This window comes from Leptodactylus fuscus, chromosome 8, assembly GCF_031893055.1.
Source record: "Leptodactylus fuscus isolate aLepFus1 chromosome 8, aLepFus1.hap2, whole genome shotgun sequence".
NCBI classification, from domain to species: Eukaryota; Metazoa; Chordata; class Amphibia; order Anura; family Leptodactylidae; genus Leptodactylus; species Leptodactylus fuscus.
Genome location: NC_134272.1, coordinates 11,481,409 through 11,494,686, shown reverse-complemented (window position 1 = coordinate 11,494,686; position 13,278 = coordinate 11,481,409). Strand labels below are relative to the sequence as shown.

The following is a 13,278-nucleotide window of genomic DNA, read 5'->3' as shown; positions in this document are numbered from 1 at the left end:
CTGGTCACATGACCGCATCACGTGAGCCCAGGGCCCGAGCGGAAGTGACGTCACGCCGGGGAAGCCATGGAGCTGAGTGAGCAGCTGTACAATAAGTCGGAGTATATAGAGACTGTGAGTGCGGTACCTGACATGGAGGGGAGAGGGGGCCGCATGGGTGTGCGTGACTGCCTGCTGCTGCGGCTTTGTGTCCGGGCTGTGCGTATGACCAATAGAACCGCACCTACAACATGTATATGTGTATGGAGGCCTAATCTCTATTTGTGCATCTTCTCTGCTTTCCTACTGGGGTGGAGTCACCCTTTAAGGCTGCAATCACACCTGCATTTTTTTGTGTTTATACTTTTCCTATTTGCTGGATTTACTATAAACTGTATCAAAATCTTAGGGTGTGTTCACATGTAGCAGATTTGTTGCAAAATTTTCCCCTGCACCCCTTAAAGGGATCCTATCCTTAAAATAGTATTTTTTTCTGTCTACTATGTTGGAATAGCCTTAAGAAAGTCTATTCTTCTCCTACATTTAGATGTCTTCTCCGCGCCGCCGTTCGGTAGAAATCCCGGTTTTCGACGATATGCAAATGAGTTCTCTCGCAGCACTGGGGGCCGCCTCCAATGCTGCGAGAGACATCTCCATTTTCGTCTGGAACGGCCTCACTTCGCGTCTTTTTCCAGCACTTGGGTTCAAACTGCGCACACTGCCGGCCACAAGAAAATGGCCGCTTACAATTAGTGTGTAAGCAACCATTTTCTTGTGGCCGGCGGGCATGCGCAGTCAGCTTTACCTGAGACCTAGAAGTTTGAACCCAGCTCTGGAAGAAGATGCACAGAGAGGCCGTTCCTGAAGAAGATGGAGGCGGCGCTGGAGAGTTCTCTCACAGCATTGGGGATGCCTCCAGTGCTGCAAGAGAACTCATTTGCATACTGACGAAAACTGGGATTTATACCAAATGGCAGCGCAGAGAAGACATTCTAATGAGAGAATCCCTTTAAGTCTGTAGTCACGTGCAGCTTTTTGATCTCTACTACATCTTCTGCTCAGGCTGCTACTTATTTGACCCAAAGAACTGCATCAAAAACGTAGAATGAATTCACATACGGCAGAAATGTCTCCGCCACCCTTTAAGGCTATAGTCACACATGCAGCTTTGGATGCAGGTTTTTTTCGTGTATTCTTGCAGAGGCCGAGCCCCCGGCTTCTGCACAGTTTTCATGCTATTTCTGCCAAGGTCACCTGTGAGAACTGGATCTAATGCATTTTCTATGCTGATTCCACTAGGTTTTCCACATTACCGTTTGCACGAAAGTATTAGGTGTGAATATAACCTTAGGCTAAGGCTAGACTCTGTGAGTTCAGACCAGTTCATATCAGATATCCCGCAGCAAATCCACCAGACACAGACAAAATCATCTGGTTTGTGCTGCCGGCTTCACGGACAGTTACCCTTTTGTCCGACCCAGGTATCAACCATCACATTGCAAAAGATGGAAATTTGCAGCCAAACACGGCAATAGATGACATGCTGGGGGGCAAAACCTGCAGATCAAGACACCTTGCCCTATGGGTTTATACTAATATATCCTCATAGGATAGGTCATCTGTATGTGATCTGTGGTGATCCAATACCCAGACCCTGTACAGATCAGCTGTACTAGCAGCTTCTGGGTGCTGGAAGTTGTTAGTGGACAGGAGATGCTTGTAAGGTCTCTCCTATTCAAGTAACACTTGAGGAAGAAAGGGGTTAACTTGCTGATCCCTGGATGTCCTACCAGCGGGAACCCCACTGATCCCGGGCGCCTGGTGGTAAAGCACCATTCACTTGAATGGGGACCACTGGAGATAGCCAAATTCTTACTTAAATTGGAATACCCCTTTAAAGGGGTTATCCAGTTTCTAGTATTAATGGCCTATAGACTTCAATGGGACAGCGCTGCAGTACCTACAGTATGTACATGCAGTGAGTAGTGCGGTTTGCAGTATGTAAATGTTATGGAGCGCTGCGCTGTCTCATACAGATGACTGTGAGGGTCCTGGCGATCGGAGCTCTGCAGATCTAATATTGATGGCCTATCCTAAGAATAGGCTAGCAGTACTAGAAACCGGATGACCCCTTTATGATCACATCAGCTCACCCCCTGCGCTCTACAGTAGCAGCGTCATGGATGATACTTAAAACTCAGTCACATTCTTCAGCTAAATCCGGCAGTACAAGGTGACCTGGACTGATCGTTTATACCTGCCATGTCTGAATTGTTGCCAGGGGTTTCATCTGCAACCTTTTGCAGTTGTTGGAGAGTGACAGGTTGTAGAGCGTTGGTGTACGAGGAGCGAGAGCCAGCGCCTGTAACCTAGCTCACTATACAGTTCTAAATATTCCATATATGACACTCACTGAGGATACAGGTCTCATCTGTTATGACTTTATGTGAGAAATGAAAATTCACTAAAATCTTGTGTGTCCTGTCCTCAGGCCTCCGGAAATAAAGTGAGCCGGCAGTCTGTATTGTGTGGCAGCCAGAATATTGTCCTCAATGGGAAGGTAAGTGATAGAAGTGGAGAAGAAAAAAATCTACATTTACATACATACATATATTTACATACATACATCAAGGGGCCCCATTATCATCCCTATAGAGGCTGTTGGTTTTATGGGTTCACGAGATCCGCAGAGGCCGTCCTGCAATAATCTCAGTCAGTGTACAGTGATGTGCAAAGGTGCTGGAAACATTATTGTAAAGTAAGAATAGTTTCAAAAATCGAAGTGTTAAAGGAGGTTTCCAGCCCCAGATCAACAGGATAGGTCATCAGTATGTGGCCTGTGGGGGTCTGACATCTGGATTCGGCACAGATCAGCTGTTGTAGTATCCTCTAGTGGACGGGCGAGGCTTCCAGCACCTACCGTGTATAAGCAATAGAAGGGTTGGAGCAGCCCCATTCCATAAATCTTCTGTACCTTTCCTATTACTTGTGCAGGAACGGTGCTGCATGTGCTGTGTCTCTACCAGTAGCTTCCAGGACACCGGTCACACGTAGAGATGAGCAAACACTGTTCGGATCAGCCGATCCGAACAGCACGCACCCATAGAAATGAATGGAAGCACCTGTGACGCTGACTTTGCCGGTGGCCGGCGTCACAGGTGTTTCCATTCATTTCTACGGGTGCGTGCTTCACTCATCTCTAGTCACACGCTGTTGCAGCAGCTGATCTATGTGGGGTCCGGTTGTCAGACCCCAACAGATCACATACTGATAATCTACCATATGGATAAGTCAGCAGTATTAAAACTCAATTTTGGTCCAGCAAACCCCTTTAACCCTTTTAAAAGCATCCTTACTTTGCAGCATTATTTCCACACCTGCCTCAATCCTTTGCTTTGCACACTACTATATATCACATGTACGACATTGTTATGTGGACCATAAAATAATATAAAAAAATACAAAAAAAAAATCAAAATCTTCAACTTAGGCAACATAAAAGAAAAAAACAAGTCACTTCTTTCAGTATGTGGAAAGAATACAAAAAAAAGAGGGCGCAGAATATTTGTGACCTTTTTACTTGCAGTTCTTCCTCTGACCTGCTTCCCTGGGGGCGCTGTTGCTTTAGGATTAGGCCGCCCATAGACGTTTCCTCTTGTGAAAACAAATTGGTGCAGTCGTTCTCTTAAAATAGAAAGTGTGAGGAGAAATTGTCAGGTTTGGTCTCTGCAATATTCTGCCAGCTCAGATGACTTCTGCATTGTGTTACTTGTTCCTAGTCTGTGTCGCCCTGGTTGGCAGGAAACATTGTGGAAGAATATAATGCGGCAGTTTTGGGGCTTAAGGACGTCACAGAGAGGACCCCGACCTCTTGTTCTGGTCTATCCAACCCGTCCTTTAGTCTGGACCAGCTCAGCCCAGTAACTAGACAGGGCAGCCATGTTTTACAAGAGCCCTTGCCTCCTCCGGCCCAGCACTAACACAGAATATCCGTTCTGCCCATAGTGCTCCTTTAATAGTATGTGGCCATCTTTAAAGGGGTGTGACAAGGGGCTTTAGTTGATGACCTAGCCTTAGGATAGTTAATCAATTCAAGATCTATGGGATCAACACCTAGGAACCCCACAGATCAGCTTTTTTAAGTGGCGGTATGACATCACATTTATTGGTCACATGGCCTGCCTGCAGCTCAGTCCTATTCACGTGATGGTGCTGTGCTTGTTTTTGTGTCAAGAGGCACAAAACACTACTGTCTCTTTAAACAGCTGATCGTCAGGGATCCCGGGTGTCAGACCACTGCTGATCCTCAACTGATGATCTGTCCTAAGCCTTCAAGCTTTCCATACACATTAGAGGAATGTCGGCCAGACATGCTGATTGTGACCGGGTCAGACAGACGTCCAATGTGTATGGACAACAGATGAGGAAGGGGAGGATCAGGCTGTTTGATGTCAACATGTCTGATCCTTTATCTCTCAGGGAGATAAGGAGGTGTTTGGCAGAGGATTATTCCCCTCTCTGGATGTTCAGGTCCTATCCACATGTTGCTCCAATCTGGTTGTAAAAATACCGCCCAACATCAACCAGACATAAATAGCTGCAAGCATTAGACTGGACTCTCTTCTCACTTGTTTCAGACAATAGTGATGAATGACTGTATTATCAGAGGAGACCTGGCGAACGTCCGAGTGGGGCGACACTGCGTCATCAAAAGCCGGAGCGTGATCAGGCCGCCATTCAAGAAGTTCAGCAAAGGGTGAGGCCGCGTGTACATCACCTGTATACATCACCTGTATACATCACCTGTAATATGTTCTGCACATTCCTACTCTTCAGCTCCAACCTGCTGTCATGGGGTGCCGGTGGACTGAAACATCTCTATCAAACACTTTACGTATTTGACTATAGCCTCTAGGGGGTGACTACGAATTGTCCTAGACTGGGAATCAGGATTGGACATCGCATAGCACTGAAATCTTCCTTAAAGGGATCCTATCATTGGATGCCCTTTTTTTCTGACTAACACGTAGGAATAGCCTTAAGAAAGTCTATTCTTCTCCTACCTTTAGATGTCTTCTCCGCGCCGCCGTTTGGTAGAAATCTGGGTTTTCTTTGGTATGCAAATAAGTTCTCTCGCAGCACTGGGGGCGGTCCTCAGCGCTCAAACAGCACGGGGGCATCCCCAATGCTGCGAGGTAATCTCCAGAGACGCCTCCATCTTCCTCTGGAACGGCCTCTCCCTGTGTCTTCTTCCAGGTATGTGCAGTCGGCTCTGCCATAGGGCCTTGACCACAAGAAAATGGCCGCTTACACCAGCTTACTATGTAAGTGGACATTTTCTTGTGGCCGCGGACATGCGCAGTCGGCTCTGTCCGAGGCCTAGAAGATTGACACCCAGGACGGAAGAAGACACAGGGAGAGGCCGTTCCAGAAGAAGATGGAGGCGGCGCTGGAGAGTTCTCTTGCAGTATTGGGGACGTTCTTAGTGCTGTTTGAGACTCCCCCCCAGTGCTGCGAGAGAGCTCATTGGCATACCGAAGAAAACTGGGATTTCTACCGGACGGCAGCGCGGAGAAGACATCTAAAGGTAGGAGAAGAATAGACTTTTCTTAAGGCTATTCCTACGTGTTACTCAGAAAAAAAGGGTATCCAATGATAGGACCCCTTTAAAAGCACTTTGTAAAAAAGAGACAGGGGCCCAGAACTAGAATTCCCCTAAACACCCAGAGATCTTTGCAGGGTTGTCAAAGAGCCAAGGCTCATGCATACTGATGACCTATCCACAAGACCAGATCAGTAGGGATCTGACACTCGGACCCCGCACTGATCAGCTGATGTGGCTGCCAGAAGCTGTGGCCAAGGTATCTGGCGATCTGCTCTTATTCAAGTCAATGTGAACGGAGCTGCGGCTCCCCAGTGCACCACTACAGTGTACAGAGCTGGACGCTGAATATGAGGTATGGGGACCTACACTGCAGTGGTAGCGCCGGGGACGCCAACTCTGTTCCTATTGAAGTCAATGGGAAAAGAGTTGCAGTTCCCCGCTGCACCACTAGTGTACTGGAAACTGAATATAGGGTACGTAGACATGTAGTGGTGGCGCCAGGGAACCCCAGCGCTGCCCCCCATTCACTGGATATATATGATTTCCACCAACCAAATCAGCTGATCGTCGCGGGGTCTGGCCTGATGACCTGTCCTGTGGATAGATGGTCAGTATACATTACCCCTGGTCTGGACCACCCCTTTAAACTAATGTACTTGCTGAGTTATGGGAGATGCTTTCTTCTGAGCCCATTGTCACTGCTGAGTTTGTATAACAGACACAAGACACGGCCTATCTGACAGGAGTAGTTGTATAAGTGTTTGTATAATCCCGTGACTTTTGTTCGCATACATAGGCGAGCTCTCTAGCTAATAGCCCATTGATGCCCACCGCCCATTACATGTTCTGTGCCTGCATTCCCATTACACAATGTTATTCTTAGCACTCTCATTGTCCATAATGGGCCGGACAGCTCCTGTCTTTTCAGCCTGTTCCCTTCATTGCCGCCTCGCTAAACGCCAATTATCAGATTCCCATCTGAGGAAAATTGGGTCTTTGCTATGAATGGTCCCTTTATGTGCCATATAATTAGACTGAGGGCCAGAAGGGTACACGTGCCTCGGCTATGATACGAACACATGATTTTGGCACACGTGGCAACACACACAACATTGTGGCTCATAATTTACTCGGAGCATTATGGGAAATTTGGTTGTGCACCATGTAAGATGGCCGTGTCTTGTTCCCACAGGGTGGCATTTTTCCCCTTACACATCGGAGACCATGTCTTTATAGAAGAGGACTGCGTGGTGAACGCGGCACAGATAGGCTCCTATGTACACATAGGCAAGAACTGCGTCATTGTAAGTATCAGGAATGTAAGCAAAGCAACATGAAGTGCCGTCCTTGACATCTGTCTCATGTCTTGTCCGTTCTTGTATTGTATGCAGGGCCGGAGATGTGTCTTGAAGGATTGCTGCAAAATATTGGACAACACAGTTCTGCCCCCTGAAACGGTGGTACCCCCATTCACTGTGTTCTCTGGCTGCCCCGGTGAGTCTAGATGGATTGAGAAATTTAGTCTAAGATTTAGGCTGCGGCTCCTGCGTGACTTTAAAGGGATCCTATCATTTAAACTCAATTTTTTGTCCCTAACACATAGGAATAGCCTTAAGAAAGTCTATTCTTCTCCTACCATTAGATGTCTTCTCCGCGCCGCCATCCCAGTTTTCGCCGGTATTCAAATGAGCTCTCTTGCAGCACTGGGGGCGGTCCTCAGCACTCAAACAGCACTGGGGGCGTCCCCAATGCTGCAAGAGAACTCTCCAGCGCCGCCTCCATCTTCTTCAGGGACCTCCTCTTCACACGTATTCTTCCAGGGGTTGGCTTCAAACTTGTAGGGCATAGCCGACTGCGCATGCTCGCCGGCCACAAGAAAATGGCTCAGTTCTGAGAACAAAAAGATTGGTCATGTTCTAATCCATCTGCCCCTTTTCCCAGTTGGTTGAATATTGGGAGGCCCAGCACGTAGCTGGTCTCTCCAAAATTGACTGACCTTTATCTGATGTGTGTGGCCATCTCAATTCTTCCAGGACGTCAATCATCTGCGTATTGTACAGTAACCAGTCTGACCTTGTGAAGCTCTTACGGGTTTTTGTCTCTTTTTGCCCTTTAGGACTGTTCTCAGGAGAGCTCCCAGAATGTACACAGGAACTCATGATCGACGTCACCAAGAGTTACTACCAAAAGTTCCTACCCCTGACGCAGATTTAGGCAGGAACTTGTGTCCCTCTGAGCTGATTTAATTTTTTTTTTTCTATTATTTTGTATATGTATATATTACCATATCCTGCATTCCACTGGCCGGGAGTTCCCCTTTAACACTATGTATTTATTTAATGTCCCTTCTGTATCCCCGTCACTCCTGCTCGGCATGGATCATGATGGGATCCAGTCACAAAATCCAGCATCGCCATAATCCCTCTGACAAGGTGCGGCCTAGAAGGCATTGGCCAGCAGTACTTTAATAAATCAGCAATTGGCAGTAAAAAACATTGCCCTGTGTATTGCTTACAATTTGTTTTTCTACCCAGACCAGTGTTTGATCAAATAATTTTTATGTATATATCTAGAAGTTACCTAAAGGTTGCAGTCGTCTTATGTGGACGTGTCCTTCCAGGTATCAGTTATGTCCAGGATGCTGCTGCTGCCTTCCCTTGTTCTCCTGTATTGGCAAATCTTCATATCTGGACTGATTTCTCCTTCTAAAGCCCATGAGGGATCTCTTTTCCCTTGTGCTGACCGACACTGATGCCGGGGAACTTGTCATTCCCCCTCCCTTACCCTGCAGAATGTGCTGTGGGTGCTCTGCTTTTTCTGTACACTAAGGGGCTGGTTTCCTAATGAAAATGGGCAATATTTATGAACTAATTTAGGAACTAATCCTAATAGGTGGTGTAAAGCTAGACGGGACTGTCTCAAGATGCGCCAGATTTATCTGTCTATTAGATAGTATTAGTAAATCTGTTCCTATTTATGTCACAGTTATCACTTTTGCAAATTGTGTTGTGTACTGTCCAATCTGTGACAGATTCAGCAGGACAACCAGCTAGGTGAAGGAGTTACACAGGCTCTACAACAGCAAAATGGTAGGAAATTTTTTAATGAAGATTATTTAGAAGGTTACCACAACTGGATACTGGAGTCCAGCTCCTAACACACTTCGGGTAGCCAAATTGACTCCATCTTCAGCATTGCTAAATGTGCAAAAGGGGTTTATCAAGACTAAGAGATTGGTGACTTCTCTTTTGGTTAAGTCGTCAATATCAGATCGGTGGAGTCTGACTCCAGCACCCTCAATGATCAGCTCTTTGAACAGACTACAACAATGCAGATTCCTCACTGTTTACCTATCACAGCGCTGTCTATTGTATAGTGGCAGTGCATTGGTATTGCGACTGAACCATACATTTGAATGGGACTGAGCTACAAACAGGTCACGTGATCAATAAATGACATCTTATAGCCTGTGAAGTGGAAGGAGCATTGCTAACTCTTCAATCAGCTGATCTGTGGAGGTCCTGGGTGTCAAATCCTACCATATTTGTATTTTAGCATCAGAAAACCCCTGTAATGTGATGGTTAGTTGCCAGACACCCCTGGCGCTTCTATAACCCTGCGTTGTGGACATTATAGCTTGTCTTTATACCACTCTCCTGGGGAATATAACAGTCATCGGATCACGGTAACACATCTGAGAGCGCCGTCTCTCCAGCAGCCGCTTCAGCGCTCGTAGCGTACAAATAACAAGCGATTAGTGGCAAGTGATAATTTATGGCTTCCGAGTAATGACTTCCCTGTGTGGGTGTATTTTGACTCACAGTGTACCTTTTATTTTATTGTAAATGTCAGCTCATGTCTTGCTTGTCCAGCTACGGATATCATTTATTATATTACACAATCGTATTTTTGTGCAAAACCCGAACCATAGGTGACCTGCACATGCCCTGGAAACGGGTAAGAATTTGCTCAGATTTTTGTGTCCAGAATTAGAGGTTCTTCACCGTGATGGGTAGACTAGAGAAGACAAATTCTAGTAGAGTATGAGGCATTAATTCTAATATCTGCCATCCTTGGTCATACCCACAGGGGTGCAGGAAGCTGAGGAGTGGGCTGTATGACCTGGTCAGCACCGGTATCGTGTCACCTCTAACTCCCATAGAAATAAATGATGAGAGCCTACTGGATGCAAAGGCCAGGTGCCACCTCCCCAGGCGGAATACCCATTTAAAGAGGGTTGTCCTCTATCTACAGGACAGTGGGTAAGTGCAAGATATCAGGGGGTCAAACCACTGCGGCCCCCACCAATCTCCAGAACTGAGATCCTACAGCTCTCTTCTTGAAGGACGTGCATGTTCATTGCGCTCTATAGGGCTGCTGGAAATATTACTGCGATTGCTCGCCTGTCTCCAGGAGACTCAGAGGCTTGAACGATGGAAAGGAAACGTGTCCATATGTGACGTCACTCAAGCAGAGAGCTAAAGCACCCCCGCTCTGGTGAGGGGCCCAGTGGTTGCACTGGAAAGAGTCATTTATATATTGAGGACCTCTATCGTAGAAGAGGCAATCCTTATACCCGGACCCCTCTAAATTAGCTGCTTCAGCGCTGCCTCCTCTTCACTAACCAGTAATGTTAAGTTCAGTTCCATTCAATTGAATAGCACCGAGCTGCAACACCAAGCACAGCCACTATACAGTGTGTGGCGCTGTGCTTGATATTCAGCGAAGAAGCCGCAGCACTCACCCAAACTGCGGCGACTTCAACCAATATCGTAAGGATAGGTCATCAATATGTAAACCCCTTTAATAGTGCGGTCTCCGAACTGTGGCGCTCTTGTACCTAATGCTCCCTATTAGCCTGAGGCCGGGAGTTCTAGTTACACAACAGCTGGAGTATTACAGTTTAGGGGTTTGTAGCCTGTGACTCCCGGCGTAATGTCAGTGCTGCAGAGCGGCTGGGCATGCTGGGAGTTGTGGGGTTCACAAGAGCAACGGACTGGAGACCACTGATGTGAGATTTCAGAGGCATCAGATACAGAATGTGCAGTTTTTATTTACATGGGATTTATAGGCTGTTTGTCTGCTGTACTTTCATGTCTTGGCCGAGGTTCACACTGAGAACAGTATATTCTCTTTCTGCATTGTTCTAGGATTAGTAAAAAGTTGCTGCTTGTCAAACAGGTTAGGATACCTGAAGTATCAGACCTTAAAGGGGTTGTTGATAAATGTGTTATCAACGACTGTGCGAGTTACTGGAGGGCCGTGCAGGATCCTGATCTGTGCCAACACACCTGCATGCGCTACACAGACATCCTGCTGTTATCAAATGGGATTGTAATATTGATGATACCCAGAACCCCCACTGATCAGCTGGAACAGAGTTCAGGTGATCGCTGCAGCCTCTGCGCTGCTGTACGTTGCTTTTTATTGCAGCTCAGCCCTATTCACTTGACAGCTGCAGACAGTCCACATGACAAAAAGAACTACTGCTATGAGCAGATGATCTGTCTGGGATTCTTAAAGGATATGTTTTTAGGCGAGGGTTACAGAGCGATTTTGGCCACGGCTCTCATCTCGTGCCCAATTCCGGTACCGCACTTCCTATTGCAAAAAAAATCAAGCAATGTCTAATGGCGGACAGTTGCGGCCCCCTCACGGTCTCAATGGGACTCGATTCGTGAAGGTGCTGCAGGGTGACATAGCCGTCTTAGGTTGCAGCGAAAATCAAGTCACCCTAGCCAATAGATTCAGGTCCCACTCATGGAGATCTTTCGCTCTTGTCTCCATTATGGGGTGTGTCAGAGGACCGTCATTTTGGACATAGGTGTGGACCTGAATCTATATGATGTGTCTAAACATGCCAGCGACAAGACCTGAGGGCAGATCAGACCACATAGGGTTGACGTATTTCTCCATGGATATGCATAGAAGCTGAGTACACAAAACGGTAAACCGCAGCCAGAATCTCATCTAAGTCCTGGGGTCGGCCATATAAGCTGTTGGTTTCTGCTCCATGTCACCTGTCCCAGCCGTCAGCTTAGTATTGTCCCTTTATCTGATCTGCTCGGCTGGGGCCGGCCGCTCGCTGCTGCCGAGAAATCTCTTCATGAATAGAAATGATTTCGCCGTACAGCCATGAATAAGCATCTACCTATAAATAGGATTGCTCTGCGCTCACCTTTCCCGTAAGCGCCGTCTTATCTCCCAACTGGGAAGCCATTCTTCATGTTATCATCAAGGTTTTGTATAGAGGCGAGGTCTCGCTGTGCCCTCATGAGACTCCATCTTACCCCAATTGTCCCCTACCCCAGTGTCCTGTCTGCAGTAGGAACCTCGCCCAGCCCCATCCAAGATGAAAATGGAAATCTACTTTATTTACTGTGGTGTCCTTCTTCTGAGCAGTGAAAGGGGTTGTCCTAAGTTTTGGAAAGATCTCGTATCAGTAGGATAGGGATAACGTCATGATCGGTGACGGTCCGACTGTTGGACCACCACCAATTCCAAGAAGGGTCCAGTTTTTCAGTCCTGCGCCCTGCCACTCCTTTCATTATGTATTGATAGTCGAATACGGCACTGAGCTATCTTCAGCACTGCCATAGTGGACGAATGGAAAGGTATCACAATGTGGGGGTCCCAGCAGTTGGACCCCCACCAATCATGCCGTTATCCTCTATTGTATTCGATGACGTAAAAACTTGGTCCTAGCAATGACTAAACAGACACGAGGCTGATATGGAATGGGTGTAGTAGCGAGGAAGTCTATATGGCGCCATAAAAGAGGCTCCCAACATCCCTTCACGTGAAGCGGTGTGGTCTATTTGTGTTCTGCCGCTTGCTAAATATAGAGCACTGGCGCTTCTTTTTGTTGGCCTTGTCATCACAGATGTAGCCATTTTTATAGTGTTTTTTTATGGGCAACACCTTGTGGTTTCAGGTGCAGATATCACAAGTCAACACATGGGGAGATTTATTATATCTCGTGCGCCGGTGTTCAGGCGTAGAAGGCGTGAACAAATTCGCTAAATCGGATTTCTGTGCAAAAATTTTGCAACTTTTTCTTCTTTAGGCCCCACAGTTATGGTCATTTACTGCCTAAAATCTGTTCTATGAGCAATGATTCGAGGGGGCCTGCACCTTGTCATAAATGAGGCCAATGCAGGATATGAAGACCGGCGTACAAAATGCCAATCTTCATAAATCTCACCCACTAGAGAATCCTAAATCAGGCGCATCCTCTGTGGTGCATCGAAATTGTTTACCCCAGTAAATTGGGGTAATGATCTTGAACCTGGCTGGGCCGGAGCCATATCCCGCACCCCTTGCCATGGTGCCCTGGCACAAAAAAATTGCAAAAGCCTGACCTGCACAAAAGTATAATAAATCTGCCCTATTTAGACCTATAAGGAGATGTAATATTCAGGGTCCAAAAGATGAGACCCCCAACTGGCCGAAAGAGTAGTCAGTGATCGGACACATCATTCCGTGTTGATTTTTACTATCAGGCCCGCTAACTAACGGCAATGTGAAGTTTTATGCCGAGTCACTTTGGGTCCACAGTCAGTCTGCTGCAATTTCTAGGAAAACCTATTCAATTCCCTACAGCGCCTCCGCAGGAGAAATGATGCATTACACCATTTTCATTAAAACAATGACTTGCACCAGACTGTATCTCAAGTTTAGCTAATAGATGAGGG

At 46.8% G+C, this 13,278-nt stretch overlaps 1 protein-coding gene across 1 annotated transcript; it reads left to right on the top strand.

The window, feature by feature from the left end:
- Positions 1–27: 27 nt before the first annotated feature.
- DCTN5 (dynactin subunit 5) lies at positions 28–8,077 on the top strand. Its single transcript, XM_075284105.1, has 6 exons — positions 28–114; positions 2,471–2,539; positions 4,617–4,735; positions 6,777–6,888; positions 6,976–7,078; positions 7,701–8,077. The coding sequence occupies exons 1-6, from the start codon at positions 67–69 to the stop codon at positions 7,796–7,798; spliced, it is 549 nt and encodes a 182-aa protein (XP_075140206.1). The 5' UTR covers positions 28–66; the 3' UTR covers positions 7,799–8,077.
- The last annotated feature ends 5,201 nt before the right edge of the window (positions 8,078–13,278 follow it).